Genomic DNA, 20,574 nt, shown 5'->3' on the forward strand with positions numbered 1-20,574 from the left:
TGAAATCAGAATGAGCACATGCCCTCAGAAAAAAGCTTGCACAGGGCTAAGCCTGAGTGATGACTGGAGTAGAACAAAAAAGACAGTTGAGGGAATAGCTTGCGGGTGGAAAAACAGGATATGGAGGGGATCTCAAAACAATTTACACTTAAACATTGACTAGATTTGTTTTTATTGCTGTTTTCTTTTCTTTTTTTTGTTTTTTTTTCATTTATTTATATTAGTTGGAGGCTAATTACTTGACAATATTGTAGTGGTTTTTGCCATACACTGATATGAATCAGCCATGGGTTTACATGTGTTTATTTTCAAGTTTTAGAATATTTTCCCCAAGATACTGGCAAAATACAACCTGAAGGGGGAAACTGTCCGTTCCACTACTGTAGGGAAATTTTTTCCAAATAAACCGCTAAGGAAAGTCTATTTTAAGGCTAATATTCTGACAGTGTTTCATTCAGATTTTACTTTATTAACAAATGCAATTTCTCAGGAAATTTGTTTTTGCCACTAATGAATCAGGTGCCCAACTAGTAAATTTGCTTTCATATATTAGCTAACTAGAAGACTGACCAATGTGAAGGAGAATCTGACTATTATAATCAATTTCACAAACTTTTCTTTAAGTACAGGTTTTGCACTAGTGCCAATGTCAAATGTCAATACTACTTTGTCAGTAGAACAAGACATGCTTTTTTAAAAAAAAACTATAGGTAAGTTAATTATTGCCATAGATGAAAGGAAGTAAAAGGACAGGCCCCAAATCATGAATATTTAAAAGGTATACCTTATTTCCTTTTGGAATGCTAAGATTTTCCTTTCAGAAAATTACTTCCTTATTTTATATTTGTTCACAACTGATATAACACAGAGTCTTTTACCTGAGTACACTATTTCAATAAACGAAGATAAGAAAAGCAGCCTAACAAACCAGATACTGCAGATAAAGCACAAAAAGGTTAATTTTCATGTCTACTATATCGAATGGTTACAACATATACACTGTGGTATTGGAAGAAAGGGGCTCATTTTGAACCATGACAAATATGAATTAAAGTCATTCACTAAGGTGAACACTGGAAAATTTTGCCAGTATTACCCGACTCAGAAGAGTTCTACTATGAAAAGAATGCAAGACGTTCTCATTTTTCCTGACTTTGTATGCACAGTGACTATACTTTATAAATGGTAATTATTTTGTTATTTGCTTCCTAGCTGTTCAGATTTACATAGGAAAGAAAGTGTGAATGGTCCCAGGAAAACTCTTACCTCAACAAATAACTTTTGCATGCAGTGCCTATTTATCCTTCAGATATCAGTGTAAGAAAAAGTTTCTCATGGAAGAGTTTTCCTTTCCCTAACTTAGATTCCTTTGCTATTTGCCCACAAAAAAGCATGTTACTTCCCTTCTAACCAATTATACATTTATTTGTGTGATTATTTGATTGATATTTGTCTTCACAAATAGACTATAAGCTCCAGTGGGCCAGATCCATGGAAATTCAGCTTATGATTGTATCCTCAGCATCTAGGAAAAAGCCTGGAAACAGATAGCTTTCGAATGAATAGATGTTGTATGACTGAATTAATTGAGCACTGAGAAACATATCTAATAAGCAGACTGCCATACTGTCAAGAGAAAAAAAACTTGTAAAAATATATCTAAAGACAAATGCTGTATGCCCCTCCAAAAGAAAAAAAAAAAAACCAGTAGCCATGAAAAATGCACAGTGGTATTTAACAAAATTTGAACTGGCATTATCAGAGAATAGAGGATTTAGTTAACTGGACATTTGGGAGAAAATAGGTTTAAACTGAAGATCTCTAAATTTGAGGGTTCTCAAAATGTGATACCCAGATGAGTATCATCAACATAACTTGTAAACTTATTAAAAAGTGCAAACTTGTGGACTCCCTACCCCAGACTAACTGAATTAATAACTCCATGGGTGGGGCCCAGCAATCTGTTTTTATTAGGATCTCCATGAAATTCTGTTGCAGGCTAAAGTTTGAGAACCACAGCTTCAATTCAATCCCTTGTTGAAACCTTCCTATATTGCCCACTATCCTGCTTCTTAAAGTTCACATATAAAATGTAACAGAATCTTTCTCTGACTCTTAAAAATTCTGAAAAGTCTCAGGTGTTATTTAAAAGATACCACTCTTAACGTGGACTAGAAAGGCAAGAGAATGTACACGGACCCCAGATGATGTTCTAAATATTCCTTTTTAAATAAAGATATATTTGATTGAAGCTCACTTTCTTATGGTTTGATTATGTCGCCTATAGGAGAGGGCAGCAACAATTCTGGTAGCTGTAGCACGGGTTTCAGTTAGCTCTTAAAATGTATAGCTCATTGATTTGTAATTCATGATAGTATAGGCATGAAGCCTAAGAAAAGGATAAGTCAACTAACCATTTAGAAAAACAGTTTCTAGAAATTATGTTTAAAGATAATTGCACTTAGCAAACACTTAAATTGTACTCATATACTCATTCCAAGTGTCACTTAGAATAGATATTTATTATTCAGCCATTGGGCCCAAATCCATCAGGTAATCTCCTTAGTTATACCTTTAATTTATAAGCAAATGTATTAGCTACATAAAGTTAAAAGCAGCAAAACTCTATTTGAAAAGAAATATGTTAGATATTTCCAGTATTCATTTGAGTCTTCTCACATCCTACCCCTGAACCCCTTGCCAGTTAATTTACTTTTCCATATTTTATCACTCTCATTTCCAGGAATGAGAGCACATTTTTTTCATACTACTTTGAGCAGCTGCATGCTTAAGTTCTTCTGTAGGTGCACAAAAATGACATCTCAATTTATGAAAGTATATGTTCTGAAGTGAGACAGTCTTATGCAATAAGATTAAGGCAACTAAATACACACCCAAAGTTGATGTCTCTGGCCAGGGGGACTCAGCTTGAAAAATGCACCATAGAAGGATACAATGTTCTTGTGGAAAGAGTACTTCTTCAAAAGGTTGAGTTCAGTCCTGAGATCCTCTTCTTCATCCTACAGAATAAGGATAGTAAAATTCCTAAGCTATGCCACTCAATGACTATGGTATCCTAAGCTATAGTAGATCAAAGAAGGAGAATCAAATACCCCACAACAATGTATAATAAAATCTCAACTAGAATTCTCAGAATGGAGATGTGGGGTTAACTAGGAATTTGGGAGAAAATAAAGGTCAATTGAGTATCTTTTAATTCAATGGTTCTTAAAGTATGATCCCTGAACCAGCAGTGACCACTATATGAAGTTTGCACTAAATGGAATAACCCAATTAAACTGCAAAAGTCAATGGTTTTAGTATATTAAAAAAATTATTCAACCATTGAACATTTTTATCACCCCAAAAGGAAATCCCATACTTTTTAGCTATCACCCCCAAATTCTGCCACCACATCCCAGCTTCAAGCAACCACAAATATTTTTTCTATCTCTATAGATTTATCTATCCTTAACATTTTATATAAATGAAAATAATATAGTATATAAACTTTTATGACTAGTTTGTTTTCCCCCCAGGGTTCATCCATGTTGTAATACATATCAGTATTTCATTCTTTTTTATTTACCATTCATCAACTGAATGAGTTATTTCTACCTTTTATCTAGTATGAATAATGCTGCTATGAACATTCATTTCAACTTTAATGTAGATACATATTTTCATTTCCTTTTGGTATATACCTAGGAGTAAAATTGTTGGGTCAAATGGTAATGCTATATTTAACATTTTGATGAAATGTCAAACTGTTTTACATAGTGGCTATACAATTTTACATTCCCAAATGAATGATGGTTCTCATTTCTCTATACCCTCACTTCACACTCATTATTTTCTATTTAATTATTATAACACCATAGTGGGTGTAAAGTGATTATCTCATTGTAGTTTTGATTTTGCAACTCCCTGAAGACTGATGGAGTTAAGGATCTTTTCATGGGCTTATGAGCCATTTTATGATCATCAGAGGCATGTCTAATAAAATATCTTTGCCCCTATTTTTAATTTGGGTCACTTGTCTTTTTATGATTGAATTGTAAGATTTATTTATATATTCTATATATAAGTACTTTATAAGATATATGATTTGCAATTATTTTCTCCCATTCTGTGGGCAATCATTTTACTTTCATGATAGTGTCTTTTGAGACACAAAATTTTAAATTTTGATGAAGTCCAATTTATCGATTTCTTGTTTTGTTGTTTGTACTTTTGGTGTCATATCTAAGGATCTCTTATCAAATCCAAGGTCACCAAATGAACTCCAATCTTTTCTTCCAAACATTTTATAGTTTTAGATCTTACATTTAGGTTTTTTTATACATTTTGAGTTAATTTTCATAGAAAGCAGGGAACCAATTTCATTCTTTTACCTGTGGATATCCAGTTACCTCAGCATTATTTGTTGAAAAGTCTAGTCTTTCCCTATAAATCGTGTTTTCATTCATGTTGAAAATTAGTTGACCACAGATAAATGGAAATAATTCTATTTAACTGATCTACATCAAAAAAGCAAAAGAGTTCCAGAAAAACATCTATTTCTGCTTTATTGACTATGCTAAAGCCTTTCACTATGTGGATCACAATAAACTGTGGAAAATTCTGAAAGAGATGGGAATACTAGACCACCTGACCTGCCTTTTGAGAAACTTGTTTGCAGGTCAGGAAGCAACGGTCAGAACTGGACATGGAACAACAGACTGGTTCCAAATAGGAAAAGGAGTACGTCAAGGCTGTATATTGTCACCCTGCTTATTTAACTTATATGCAAAGTACATCATGAGAAACACTGGGCTGGAAGAAGCACAAGCTGGAATCAAGATTGCCAGGAGAAATATCAATAACCTCAGATATGCAGATGACACCACCCTTATGGCAGAAAGTGAAGAAGAACTTAAGAGCCTCTTGATGAACGTGAAAGAGGAGAGTGAAAAAGTTGGCTTAAAGTTCAACATTCAGAAAACTAAGATCATGGCATCTGGTCCCATCACTTTATGGCAAATAGATGGGGAAACAGTGATAGACTTTATTATTTTGGGCTCCAAAATCACTGCAGATGGTGATTGCAGCCATGAAATTAAAAGACGCTTACTCCTTGGAAGGAAAGTTATGACCAACCTAGACAGCATATTAAAAAGCAGAGACATTACTTTGCCAACAAAGGTCCGTCTAGTCAAGGCTATGGCTTTTTCAATAGTCATGTATGAATGTGAGAATTGGACTATAAAGAAAGCTGAGTGCCGAACAATTGATGCTTTTGAACTGTGGTATTGGAGAAAACTCTCGAGAGCCACTTGGACTGCAAGGAGATCCATCCTAAAGGAGACCAGTCCTGGGTGTTCATTGGAAGGACTGGTGTTGAAGCTGAAACTCCAGTACTTTGGTCACCTAATATGAAGAGCTGACCCATCTGAAAAGACCCTGATGCTGGGATTGAGAGCAGAAGGAGAAGGGGATGACAGAGGATGAGATGGTTGGATGGCATCACCGACTCAATGGACATGAGTTTGGGTAGGCTCCCGGGGTTGGTGATGGACAGGGAGACCTGGTGTGCTGCAGTTCATGGGGTTGCAAAGAGTTGGACATGACTGAGCTACTGAACTGAACTGCACTGATCTATATGTCTATCCTTATGCTTGTATCACATTGCCTTAACTGAATTTTAAAGTTTCTAGTTTGATTTGTCCTATAATTTTAAAAGATATGCTTAAATTCATTATTTTCCTAATCACTACAGTGGTAAATATATTAAAAAACTATCTATCAATCCAGTGGTCTGAATTCCTAGTAGCTATAAATTTCATTTCATTGCAAATAAAAAAAGCTCTCCTACAGCATCTATAAAAGTTCAATTTATATAACCTTTCCAGGAATACTCTCACTGTACAGAGTGAGATATATTTGTAGTATGTGAAGAAGAGAAGACTTTTAAAGATAAAGTTAAACTCCTGTTCTGAAATTCAGTGAAAAAGGATACCTTTGACTTATTCTGGGCAATGAATTAGAACATGGCCCACTGGCATTAAAAGTAATTAATGGGTGAACCTCTAACTATCTTTAGTTATCCCCAGCATTCTCCTCAATTAACTTGACTTGACAACCTTAAGGTAGTGGAAAATACATCTGTAGAACATTTTTTAGCATTTCCCTAGTATTTTCCAGTGGATTTATTCATAAACATTCAACAATTATAAAACAAATCTAGACACCTGAATGTCTTTGGGGGAGGGGATGGAGCCTTATTTCTCCACTTGGAAGCTCTAACATCAGGATTTGCATTTATTGTGTAATAAAGGCATGAAAATTAAGACAATCACCTGTAGCAGGAGAATTATATAGAAGTTCAGGTTCCAGTTTCACCCTAGCCCCCCAAGGAAGCTTGGTTGATAAGTTGCCTTCACATTCCCTTAACCTGTTTAGCTAAAGGCTAATCCTCATGGCTTTCATTCTTGCCATATAGGACCCTTAAACTTTCTGCTTCCCTTGTGATGTTGTTATTCTTTGAAATGATAACAATATCTGCCATCATATAGAAATAAACCTTAGAAACTAGCAATTCTAAATATAGAGGGTTACTCTCAGTTTCTAGCAAGGCACCAAGGTCTGCTGAGAGAAATATGAACTCATAAAGACTGCAATAAATAAGAATGAGATGATAAGGTGAGGATAAGAACACAAAGAACAGGTTAAAGAGAAGCGCAGGCCAGATTGAGTCCTTCAACTTGTTTGGTAGTTTGATATCAAAGAACTTACTTTTCTTTTTGAGCTAGAAACCTCATGTCCTCGAGCAGGAAGAGAACAGCTGGGCTCCTGGCGACTATGTAGTTGTATTTAACTATACTTTTATTCTTGTTATAGGTAGGCTAAATATTCTGGTGCCATTTTACCTATGAGAAACCTGACAACTAGAGAGGTAAGACCATTTTTCCAAGTACTTCTTAGCTATTTAGCAGTAGACTTGGCATTGGAACTCATGTTTCTTGACTTCCACACTACTGCTATTTTCGTAAACCCCTGATTAATGAGATGTGTGTGCAAGTCACAAACTTCTTACCCCAAAGGATTCAGGATGATTTAGAGATGCTAACTGGCCGATCAATTATTTTTCTTACTAAAATATATAATCAGAGAACTCAAAGCTCCCAACTAGAAAAACTTCTAAGAGTGGGTCTCCCACATAAATGTAAACTCCCCCAAAACCAATAAACCAAGATCAGACATGTTTGGAAAGCATTAGTATGTTTGCCATTCTCAATTAACAGGAAGTTGAGCTTGTGAGAAACACATAAGTATATTATATCCATCAGGCCAAGTGGGTAATTTAAAACTCTCACACATATCCCGGTAATATGATGCTATAGCATTTCCTGGCTCAAGGCCAGTTGATCCCAAGTGGCCTGAATATCCTGCTTTTTGTCAAGAAGAGGCAGCTCAAGGATGCCAAAACTTTGCATTTTCACCCAATTGCATTGCATTGCATTGCAATTGCATTGCAATTTCACCCAATTCTAAAATCTAAGTATTTTACCCTATAGAAAGACTTCAGAGAGAGTTTGGAGATGATCTTCAAATGAATTAACCCAAATATTTGATAAAACCAGAATTAGTGAAAAAATTATAATTTTCATACCTTACCTTTTACAGCTTTTTGATTAACATAAGCATTACCTCTTACATTTAGATATGCTTTGTCTCCCAAGAAACACTGTAAACAAAACAGGAGCCTGGTACTTTTAAACTAATCATTAAACTGTTTACTGATACTGTCTTAATATAACTAGAAAGTTCTTCTGGATCTGATTATTAATGGAAAAGCTTAGTTTTAAATGAGTCTGGAAGCATATTTATTAAGATACAAAAGGTTGAAAATATTTGAATACTAGATAGCTAACTGCAGGGGAGAAAATCAAGAAAAATGTCAATTATATTGTTAGAACAAAATTCTATATTTAGGCCCCCAGAATATTTTGATAGATCACTAACATCTAGATTATCAAGATCTACTGAAAAAGAACATCCTTTGCCAGAGCTTATTCTAGAGCCAGCAAATTATCAGAGTAATAGAGACTGCTTTGTAAGGCAGTTAAAAAGCTTCAGGTAGAAATCACCTTCCCATTCCTTCAAGTATTCAAGTGCTGTGTCAGATGTCTGAACACCCAGGCTGGGCAGCCTGTTGGTTTTCTGTCTATGACTGTTCTCTTACACAAGAAGAGAGTAGTCTTCAATGGGCTCACACATGATGGCAGTGTGTCTAAGAGTCTTGACGGGGGAAAAGCCAGTCAGTCCAGAATATCATGTAAAAGGTAGGAAAAGAATCTTGCCAAGGCCAATTTTAGACTTCCCTGGTGGCTCAGTCCGTAAGGAGTCTGCCTATAATGTACGAGACCTGGGTTTGTTCCCCCTGTCAGGAAGAACCCTTGGAGAATGGCATGGCAACACACTCCAGTATTCTTGTCTGGAGAATCTCATGGACAGAGGAGCCTGGTGGGCTACAGTCCATGGGGTTGCAAGAGTGGGACACGACGGAGTGACTAAGCACACAAGGCCAATTTTAGACAAAACTCACTCTTATTCCCATCATCTCTTTTGTTACTCTTCAGCTAGCGAGCTATCTGTGCTGTGAATTTACTTAGTACTTCACCTGCAGTCAACACTTACCTGTTCAGGGTACCATTTCTTCTAGGCTCTACTTTCCAAAGGATGCTAGTGTTCAAATATGATGAATGAATCTATGTCAGTACATTAAAAACATAAATATCGCTTTTAGGCAAGAAGAGTTTAGTGGTGGCCTTCTACAGATAATGATATAATACAAAGGGATTAGTTTAAAGTTGAAAATTAAAGGAAAGATGGCTTTGGACGCTAATGAAGACTTTCAGTACTCACACTGTATCTCCAGCCGACAGACTTTTGATATTTATTCACTCTCACTCGCCTTCCTATTTCAGGTAAAGGGGTCTGCAAAGCCAAGAACAAAACTTTATTAAATGCACTGGTACACTCTGAAAATGATTTATTCTTGAGTACTTTGTGCTTAAGTACTAAATGAAAGAGTAACATAATTCCTCTCTCAATTTTCACTAATAGTTTTAATTTAAAAAATCAGATTCTTATACACACAGAAACTTGGCAAAAAATTCATAGTAACAGATTTAGCTGCCATTTATGAAATAGTACAATTTGATGATTGTAAAGTGCTATTTCTTCTAACAAAGAAGGTAATTGACACTATCTATGGGCTAAACATAATTTTTAACTGTTTCAAGTCAGAGTATCTAAAACGTAGATTAAATGTAGGTCAAAATCTATTAAGTTGAAAAAAAGGGAATATGTATTTTAGAGGGTCTCACTCAAGGAGTACCAAGCTGATTATTTGGAAGTCGTAGTTTACAGGGTAAAATAAATCCATAACACCTCAAAATTCATTTGACATTTGCTGATGAAACAAAAAACATGCAACTCTTTAAATAGTTTCAGCAGTTCACTTCCTGCACAAATTGGAAAAGAACGGTTTATGAACGGTTTATGGTGTTGATTAACAATTCACTGACTATGTACACTTTTTCAAATATGATATTTTAGAATTTTCTTTTAGGTTTTAGTGAAGTGAAAATATTTTGACCTTTGTTATGCCCATGCTAATATTATCCTGAGAAAGTGAGGTACTCATGCTAAAGAAAGAGGACAGAAATCAGGGCTTAGCATAATCTATGACAATATATTATGACCCATGACACAGCTTTATGAATGTTAAGTCAGAACACTGCCAATTAAACTCTCTCTTGTGCATCTGTTAAAAAATACATGAAAAAAAGTGCATCTCAGACAAGTTCTTTTCCTTCTACCTGTCACTGAAAACCTAACGGACTGAGTTTTCAAAAGGAATTGTTGGGGAGGGAAAGAAATATGATAAAACAGAGGAGTAACGAAATATTAAGAGGAAATTTACTGTTTACTATGCATGGGAATAGATAATCAACCAGAAATAGACAGGAATATGGATTTTTTCATTTTTATAAAATACAAGAATATATAGGACTTTCGTTGTGATTACAATTTTATGTGTAAATGTAATAAATCAATAATAAAAATAATATACCTAGTGATAGAAATAATATTAAATTACAAATAAATGCAAATTAAGATAATTATATATAACAATGATGCAGAAAACAAATACAATATTTTCTGAGCTGTTTATCCCAAGACCACAGTCAACTAAGCAACAGAATACAGACAGGATGTAATATTACCTTACGAGCATTCATCACTTTCACAGCTGTAAATGCACCAGTCTTTTCATGGAGTCCCTGAAACATAAGATAGTAATAAACATTGAATACTGGCTATGTAATCCAGCAATCAAGAAGCAAAGTAAAAAATATTAAAATTAAATAAGGTTAAACACTGTAGTCTATTATGAAATATAAAGTATTATAGAGAGATGAACTATAATGTATTATATAAACCAAAGCATCCTGATGAAAAGTAAAAATTTCAGACTGGAGATAGGGAAAAAGGAAATGTTTTACTGAACATTTTTCAACTGATTATGTGGTACTATGCAGACAGATACTTCTATCGAACTCCTCTTCATATACTAAAAAAAAGTTTTTTCCATAATTATCACAGATAAGAGTGACACATAATTAATTCAATGGCCTATAAACCATTTAGTGTGTCTCAATCATATGAACCATAGATATTTATGAACAGAAGTTCTGAAAGATTCTTTCTTATTGAAAACCCTCTGAGTTCTAAGAACTAAATGCAAGTACAAGTTACAGATTCATAATTTTCAAAAATGAGCACAGAGGTTAGGAATAAGACTTCTTATTTTGTAACTAATGCCTTTTAAAATATTTCAAGCTGGAATCATAGAGAAAAATCAGTCTGATATTGATATGAGTAAGGCTTGAACTTGAAACAGATTTTTTTCCCCTAGGAGACTGCATTCTTTGGCTGGACTGGGTTAGACAATATTTCCCCAGAATTGAGGTTCACCCATAACTTCAGATTGTGACTTTTCTCAAAAACAGGGTCCTTGCAGATAAAATCAAGTTAAACGAGGTTGTATTAGATTACCATGGTCAATGACTGGTATGTTTATAAGAGAAAGGTGAGGGATATTTGGACACACACAGAAACAGAACATGGCCATATGAAGACAGGAAGAAAGTGGAGTGATGCAGCTATAAGCCAAATGATGCCAAGGATTGCTGGCAACCACTAGAAGCTAGGAAGAGGGAAGGAAGTATTCTTCCCTATAGCCTTTAGAGCGAGAATGGCTCTGCAGACTTATAGCCTCGAGAACTATGAGAGAATAAATTTCTGATGTTTAAAGCCACCTAATTTGTGGATTTGTCACTGCAAATGTAGTAAAATAATATGGGGGCAAAACAAAGAACTGTTAGTAGTCACAGATCTCAGGTGAAATACAGCCACATTTTTAAATGTAATAGAATGATCAGATGAGGGGGTGTGGTGTTTCTGGACAGTATTTTTAATATCTTGGGTAATGTGCCAAGTGAGTAGCTATGCAAGAGATCAAGATTCCTTGAATTCAGGACAGTGATCCTTAAATATATTGCTTATCTGTTGTCACACCTCTCCAATAAAAATATGTGCTTTGAAGTATATGAAAACAAAGTAGAAGTTTTCATATACTTTAGATGACTCCTACAAGTTTTCTCATCAAAATAAAGCCAACTGATCAAAAAGGTTGAAAGAAAAGAAGCCCACTCTACCATTACCACCAATGTTACATGAGCGTCAAAACTGTTTTTTCCATGATATGATTGATAGGATTTAATCCTGTACATTCAAGGTTACCTCAGTTCTATTGAACAAGCCACTGTTTGTAAATGAAGGTTTGTAAATGAAGACATGTGTCACAAACAGATCAGCAGGCTTTCAAAGAAATAAAGTAACTAGAAATACCAGCACTTTGAATTGAATTAGGCATTAAGCAGCTATACTGGTTAAATGGTTGAAGCACTGATGAGAAGTGGCATGGATTGTTGGTTTCAGTTTATGGAGTCAGGCCTGTGAGTTGGGTCAAGGCGGTTTTTATTCAACTGTGTTCTCAAAAAAAATGCTAAAGTTACTAACTATTGGTACCTCTGAATATGACCTTTTTTTTTTTTTTTTTTTGGAAACAGGGCCTTTGCAGATATAAGTAATTTTGCAGATAATGTCATACTGAATTAGTTCAGTTCAGTTCAGTTCAGTTGCTCAGTCGTGTCCGACTCTTTGCGACGCCATGAATCGCAGCACGCCAGGCCTCCCTGACCATCACCAACTCCCGGAGTTTACTCAAACTCATGCCCATTGAGTCGGTGATGCCATCCAGCCATCTCATCCTCTGTCGTCCCCTTCTCCTCCTGTCCCCAATCCCTCCCAGCCTTAGGGTCTTTTCCAATGAGTCAACTCTTCACATGAGGTGGCCATGGTACTGGAGTTTCAGCTTGAACATCGGTCCTTCCAATGAACACCCAGGACTAATCTCCTTTAGGATGGACTGGTTGGATCTCCTTGCAGTCCAAGGGACTCTCAAGAGTCTTCTCCATTGACATAAATTAGCCATGCATGTCAATATATGGCAAAAACCACTACAATATTGTAAGGTAATTAGCTTTAAACTAATAAAAATAAATGAAAAATAAAAAAGAGTCTTCTCCAACACCACAGTTCAAAAGCATCAATTTTTCGGTGCTCAGCTTTCTTCACAGTCCAACTCTCACATCCATACATGACCACTGGAAAAACCATAGCCTTGACCAGATGGACCTTTGTTGGCAAAGTAATGTCTCTGCTTTTTAATATGCTATCTAGGTTGGTCATAACTTTAGGGATGGCCCTAAAACCAATAACTAGTGACCTTATAATAAGGGGAAATTTTGGACACAGATACCCAGGGAGAATGCCATATGACGACAGAGGCAGAGATTCGACTGGTATGTCTACAAGGATTGTTGGCAATCACCCAAAGCTAGAAGAGGCAAGGAATCTTCCTTCCTAGTCCCTCCAGAGGGAGAATGGCCCTATAGTCACTTTGATTCTGGAATTTTAGCCTCTAGAATTGCGAGGGAATAAATTCCCTTTCTTTTAAGCCATCAAGTTTGTGGTTAGTTTGTTATAGCAGACCTTGAAAACTAGTACACAAGGCTAGCCTGATGGAAACTAAGCAAGGAAATGGGGCTGAACTTGGGATAGTGTTCAGAAATTAATGATCAAAGTATAAGGAAATATCTAGGATCAGGTGAGCAGTTTTGGGTGGAACATGACAGCTACCAAAGACTAGAATTTTTAAAGGAAATGAAAATATTGTAAGTTATTTGTTGATCAGAGAAAAGTAATTAATATTTTAGATATTAATGCCTTATCAGATAGATGATTTGCAAATATGTTCCCCCATTCTGTAGGTTGCCTTTTCATTTGTGCTGATGGTTTCTTTCGCTATGCAGAAGTTTTTTGCTTGATGTAGTCCCACTTAATTATTTTTGCTTTTGCTGCTTGTGCTTTTGGTGTCATATCCAAAAAATCCTTTTGAAGACCGATGTCAAGAAGTTTTTCCCACTATGTTCTCTTCTCAGGAGCTTTACAACTTCAGGTTAAGTCTTTAACCCATTTTGTGTTAACTTTCGAACTGGGGTAAGATAAGGGTCCAATTTTAATCTCTTGCATGTGGAAATTTAAATATGTTGGAAACTCCCACATTAATTTATAGATCTGGGAAAAATATATATTAAAACTTTTATCTATGCAGCCCTTATCATGACATAGAAAGTACTGTTTTTCTAATTATTCACATAAACACTTTCTAGTCAAAGTTTACTCACATCTGTATGCACAAATATAACATGCTGGAAACTGGTTCTCACACAGCCTTTAGAGGAGTTAAAATGTTTACCCCTTGATTCTAAGAGGTTTTTGTGAGCCAAACTACTATCCTGTGCAACACAAATATTTGGCATGTTAGCAAAGTGAAGGACAGGGAATCCTGGCATGTGGCAAGATCTACAGTGAATAAACCACAAAATTTTTAAACATATGGAACACACAGCCACCATATTCATGGCATATATTAGTGAGATAACATCTTTAAAAAGTGCCACCAATTGCCATAGAACAGAGAAAATCAACTTGGCTCCATCTTTATTATCTGGGTTTTATTCTCTCAACTGAAAACTACAATTATTTTTCTGATGAGACAAGATATGCTAATGCAGAGTCTTAAAAAACCATGCTCACTATGTCTATAGAGGAATTAAACCCCAGATTGTGGAACCAAGCACAGGGTTAACATGCCTAACCATTATGCAAGTTTTCGTAGAAGTCTAGAATATCCAGGCAATAAATGGAAAATTGCTGCCTGTTAACTTAGTATATCAGAGACTACTTTCTGTATCTTGACTTTTAAAATATTTTTTTATTTTAAATAGTAATTTCAGACTTAGAGAAAAGTTTTAAAGATAGTACAGAGTGCTTCTCTATATTCTTTACACTGTTTCTTTTAAATGTTAATATCTTAATGACCATGGCACAACTATCAAAACTAAGAAATTAATATTGGTCTAATACTCTTAACGACATTATAATCCTTATTAGGATTTCCTCAGTCTCCCCACTAACGTCCTTTTTGTCAGACCCAAAATGGGATCCTGCCTTCTATTTAGTTGTCATGTCTCCTTAGGCTTTTGTAATCTGTGATAGTGCTCAGTCTTTTCTGTTTTTCATGAGCTTGACACTTTTCAGAAGTACTGGTCAAGTATTCTATAGAACGTCCCTCACTTTGGGTTTGTCTGATGTTTTCTCATGACTAGACTGAGGTCACGGGTTTGAGGAAAGAACACCATGGGAGTGAAGTGCCTTTCTCATCACATCATGTCACAAGTACATGGTATGACCATAACTGATCATTGGTGATATTAACCTAGATCACTTGGTTTAAGTGATATCTGCTAGGTTTCTTTTTTCCCTATCTCCCCCTCTCATATTCTACTCATTCTATCAATCAGAAGTGATTGATGTTGGTTTCAAAGAGGGATAACACTATTCTTGAGCATTTATCTAGAGAACTTAGATGTCATCTTGAGATAAACTGTTTAGTGGTGCCATCTTGTGGTTTATTGAAGTTGTTATATGATCTTGATTTTAGCTGAAGGTCATGTTGTCATAAGCAGATTGCCTATCAAATAAGATGTTGAACTAGGACCAGCAAATTCTATTTCTAGGATGTGCCTTTTTTCAGTTACAATATATGCTTTATGAAAAATTAATTTAAAACACCATTTGTTGAAAACACACATAGAGAATGCTAAGAAAGGAGTTTGTTTTTTAATTCTAGATTGAACGTTAAATAATCTCACATTTCCCACTGGTCTTAGTGAATATTACACAGGAAAATCACAAAGAAAACCTTAAATTATAAATGTGGGGTTTTTTGGTCTGAGTTTCCTACCATCAGTAATTTCAATACTATCATATAGGAGCTACTAACTGCATTACAGTACAATGCTCCCTTAAATAGGGTTTGCAAACTAAGAATTTTTAATTCTCAAGCATCACAGTGCAAGAAGAAGAAAATTCCACTAGCTTTCATTCCTACCATAAGAAAAGAAATTCCTGCTTAAATCTTCTGCATACATTCACAGGCCCTCTCATATTTGAGTAATAGAAGATATGTAGTAACAATGTTTTGTAGCAATTTCCCGACTCTAAGCTCAGGCCTATTAACATCTGGAGTCAAATCACCTATATTTTCACCTTAGGCAACTGTCTGTCTTGTAACCAAGCTCATTTAACTTAAATTTCATTATTTTTAGATGCAGCTCATATGATACAAATTTTAGGGGCAAAAGAAGGTCAACTACTCAAAAAATCTCACTTCCACTCCACCCTACAATTCACTTCAAAGTATAAAAATCAGTATTATGGCCTCAATTTTATTAAAGAAATGAAACTCTCATACTATTCAAATGTTAGCTGAAAAAAACTGATTTATCATTGTTCATTTTCATTAACACTTTAGCATGAAAACAGTTAAGTGTTGACGGAGGAAGGAAAGTGCTAGAGTCTGAGGAGTTCCATGAGAGATTGCTCCTCAACCATAATAAAGGTAGCAAGTGTCTAGAATGGGGAGCAAGGTAAAGGTGTCTGAGAAGAGACTCTAAAAGTATGGAGGGAGAAAAAAAAAGAGGGGGTGGAGTGGAGAGGTAAAGAGACAAAACGTGCCAAGTCACAATTTTACGGGAGGAATTTACAGTGTTTAAGATGTATATATCTGAAACAATTACAGAATGAAACCAAATACAAAGACTACTTAATAAGATAAATTCTTGGGTCCAAAATATAGTCTAAATACAGTTTAAAGAGTTTGAGAGAATAAACATATGATACCACGTGAAGGTCTTAAATAAAGTCCTAAGAAATTTCTCTAATTTATGATCTCACAACTATTTTCTAGGATTATACTCTAAAATATAGTAATTAGGACAAATGTATTCTTTTTCCAGGACCATTTGAAATTATCCAGGAAAGAACATAAATTCCTCAATGTGTTGATTTCAATTTGGCAATGATTCATGTTCTTATTAATTAATTTAGATAACCAAATAAGCAGTGTTAGTCTTCTTCACAGGAAAAACAAAACTTTACTACTGTGCTATTGCTTGTCAATGGCTCCAAGCTGAATTTAAACATTGTGAATCTGTCCTTTGAACAGAAAGTGTGATATGTCTCTGAATTTAGGACACTAGTTACATATAAACCATTGTTAAAAGGTATATGTGTCTGCTTCAAACAAACAAAAATTGCAGGACAATCTTTACATACAAAACAAAATAAATGAAGGGATGACCATAAAAGAACTCTGGTTTACAAATGAACTTACACTAGCTTTCATTAAACACAAACTTTTCAAATTTATTTTCAGAAAGTGGAATTACCACATTTCAGATTACTTCCAATTTGAGGAAATATATCAGGAGTAATAAAGCAAGGTCAATTTGCAGATTGGTAATCCAGAATCAAACTACAGATTAGCCAATGAGTACAAAAGAAAATTGGTGGCTTCACTTGTGGCTCAGATGGTTAAGAATCCATCTGAAATGCAAGAGACCTGGGTTTGAACCCTGAGTCGGGAAGATCCCTGGAGAAGGGAATGGCAACCCACTCCAGTATTCTTGCCTGGGAAATCCCATGGACAGAGGAGCTGGTGGGCTATAGTCCATGGGGTCACAAAGAGCTGGGAATGACTGAGCAACTAAACAACAACAAATTACAAATTGTCAGTATCCTGGTCACTTGAAACTTAGCCTTACTTATTTCTAGTGAACCAGCCAGTCCATTGGGCTTTTTTTTTTTTTTCAGCCAGTCCATCATATTTCCTTTTGGTCACAGCATCTCAAGATTTCCATTTTTGTTTGATAGACTGCCCTCTGTCTTTGGACCTATTCAGATGGAGATAAATAGCTATCCCAGTTACTCATTGTGATTTCTGTTAGGAACTCTAGTATATTAATATAGAAGTGGAAGGAAGTGTAGGGAGAAGGATAGTAGTAGAACAGGGAACAGGTGATATCCCCAGGCAGGGCCAACATTCTCAAATCCTTTATAAGTATACAGAACCACACTGGGGCTTCTCTGGTAGCAGAGGCAGTAAAGAATCTGCCTGCAATGCGGGAAACCCGAATTCAATCTCTGGGTTGGGAAGATCCCATGGAGAAGGGAATGGCTACCCACTCCAGTATTCTTACCTGGAAAATTTCATGGACAGAGGAGACTGGTGGGCTACTGTCCATGGTGTCACAGAGTCTTGATGATGATAAGCAAGATATATGGGTAAATTAATTACATGCAGACAATTACAATGGAAAAATAAAGGCAATAAAGTCTAGGTCTCAAGCATATAATCAGATCAAAGATTTAGTCACTCCAACAATAAATTTGGATGAAAACATAAAAAGTTCTTGAAATTTGGGAATATATGTCTTTCATTTTGGTATCTCTAATACCTAGTAGAATGGCTGGTACCCTTTAAATGAATACTAATTGAGGGAATGATGAATACAGTAACTGGGAAGGCTTCCTGGAAGAGGTACAGTATCAATTGCACCATGAAGATGTCACAGCATTTGAACAGATTCTGAAGGGCAGAGTGGACCCAGTGAGTGACACACCATGAACAAAGGCTATGAAGTAATGCTGATTAGGAAGGCACAGCCAGAGAAGAAGAAAAGAAAAAAGTGGCAGTGGCCATGCAGAGAAGAAAGAAAAAAAGAATATGAGAGTGCACCTGTTTTTGTCTTGCCAGAAATTTCGGTGTAAATTTTTAAAAAATATAAAATCTTGTTTAAAAGAAGACAGAAGTAATCGTTGAGAAATCAGTCATTAGTAGTTAGCACTTCATGACTGGCTTTTGTTAGTTAACGGTCTAATGTAAAGCTCAGGGTGGTTAAGGCACTGAAACACCAGCACTGAATCGCAGTAATGATCAATTTCTTGGGGATTACACATTTTAAACCATAACAAATGATTTAAAATAGCAGTTGTGACAGCTGTGTTGGAAAAATCCATCATCTTGCAGCAGTTAATTACCATGTTTTTTCCCCAGAAAGAACACAAGACAGTCCTTGATGGCCTTGTAATTTTGATTAGGCTTAAAACTTTATTTTTAATAATGCAGTTAAAGGAAACTGCTGTGGAAAGACTGCCAACTATTCAGCAACTCCTACATAGTCCTTCTAGTTATTTGCTTTGCTTTCTGTTGGCAAATCTAAACCACATAATCCCCAGGGCATTCTTTCTTTCTTTTCATTTGGTTTTGTGGTGGCAGAAGGCCACAAGGTACTCACTGCACTCATATCCATTTGGTAACCTTGCTTTTCATTCACACAGTTTTGTCCTTCTAGTCATTTGTTTGTATTCTAGCTTTCTTCTAGCAAACAAACCAAGTGATGCTTCAAGGTCACCAAAAGTGCAGCCCTAAATGGCATCGACCATGTACTTCATGCTGTGCTCTGGATAACGTGGCTAACAGGATAATTTTCATCATGATTGTGTCTATGCAGAAAAACAAGGAAATGGGGTTCAAGAAAACTTTCAAAGGTTAGCACACCCATAATCTTGCTTCCATGCAGGGACTTTCTTTAACCAGTGTTTGAGATGGGAAGTAATGGTGGTTTGGTTATTTGAAAGTCTTTTCCTTTGCTTCTCCTTTTAGTCTTCATCACTACCAACAAGTTCAAGAACCCCAAAGGGACAGATGAATTTGGAGCAGTCAGAGTTTAGAGGTGTGGCCAAGACTGGAGAGGATCTAGCACAGATGATGAATGGGCCGAGTTGGGGAACGTATAAGGGAACGTGTCAACCACCCTACACCCCACCAGTTATCCATCAGGAAGATTTATTTATTCTAAAAATTGCCCAAGGAAGAGATGCAGCCTGTTTGGGGAGCTCCTTAAAGGAATTCCATAGACTTTAGATTTGCTTTTAAATGCTATAAGGAACTCACAGATGTGTACATGTTTGATAAGTGTTATTTGATAATTAAGAGAACTCACAGATGTGGACATGTTTGATAAGTGTTATTTGATAATTAAGAGAACTCACAGATGTGGACATGTTTGATAAGTGTTATTTGATAATTAAGATTATTAAGACACAATTTTTATAACTCCCTCAAAGTCTAGTATATACAGTACAGGGCCACAAAAATTGTGTTCATTAAATTTATTGAGGGGAATAACTCACAAGAGGCACTAATGAGAGTCTCTAATTTTATATTTACATGAGCATCCCATCACCACAAAAGTCTTGATACAACCAAATGTACCAAAGTTGAAAAATTCTTTTGGGGTGTGACTTTCTCCTTTTGGAGTGAATTCAGAATAAGCAGGATCAGGTATTTCTGGCTTTGAGAAGATGGAGCTTGGAGTTGAATAAATACTATTTTAACCTTGATGCCTTAGGATTGCAGGCTTCTACAATCAACTTGATACAACTTTCAGAAATTGCAATTGGGCAGAAACAGGAGCTACACTTCCTTCAAGAACAGTAACAAAGAGATTGTTGCTTGGATTTATATTTTTTAATGACACAGTTGTCACATTTAGGTCCCTTTGAAGAAGTATCATATCTTTATAAATATATTAGGAGATATAAGTGGCATTCATGTTATTTCAGCAACATAAATGAAATATATTTGAAGTTGGTACTTTATATTCCTGAGGCTTCATAAATTCCTTTTACTTAATTAATCTATTTACCTGTCCATCTCTGCTATTAGACTGGCAGTTCTTTAAAGGCAGATTTCCTCTCTGTATATCTTTATAGTCTAGCACAAAGCCTGGCATGTCACCATCACTCTGCAAGTATGCATTAAACTAAACCAAGTCAATCTCCATATGGAGCTCTAAATAAGGGAGGACATGCATGGGCACAGGTGTGTACATAATGGTGGAAGGGTGGTGTGCAAAGATAATTTTTATGCCAAGTTATGTGTGGGAAGATTTGGAGGGAGTTCAGTGTCCAATGTGCCTATGATATACT

At 35.7% G+C, this 20,574-nt stretch overlaps 1 protein-coding gene across 2 annotated transcripts in view; it reads right to left on the reverse strand.

Moving 5' to 3' along the window:
* The window catches only part of NRK (Nik related kinase), a 130,767-nt gene that overhangs the window by 64,747 nt on the left and 45,446 nt on the right, over nucleotides 1–20,574 (reverse strand). For both annotated transcript variants that reach the window (XM_065915509.1, XM_065915510.1), the window contains exons 3-5: nucleotides 10,275–10,331; nucleotides 8,908–8,979; nucleotides 2,895–3,020 (exon numbers count right to left, since the gene is read on the reverse strand). In XM_065915509.1, the coding sequence (XP_065771581.1) occupies nucleotides 2,895–3,020; nucleotides 8,908–8,979; nucleotides 10,275–10,331 (255 nt within the window). The remainder of the gene's footprint in view (nucleotides 1–2,894; nucleotides 3,021–8,907; nucleotides 8,980–10,274; nucleotides 10,332–20,574) is intronic.

Source organism: Muntiacus reevesi, chromosome X, assembly GCF_963930625.1.
Source record: "Muntiacus reevesi chromosome X, mMunRee1.1, whole genome shotgun sequence".
Lineage (NCBI taxonomy): Eukaryota > Metazoa > Chordata > Mammalia > Artiodactyla > Cervidae > Muntiacus > Muntiacus reevesi.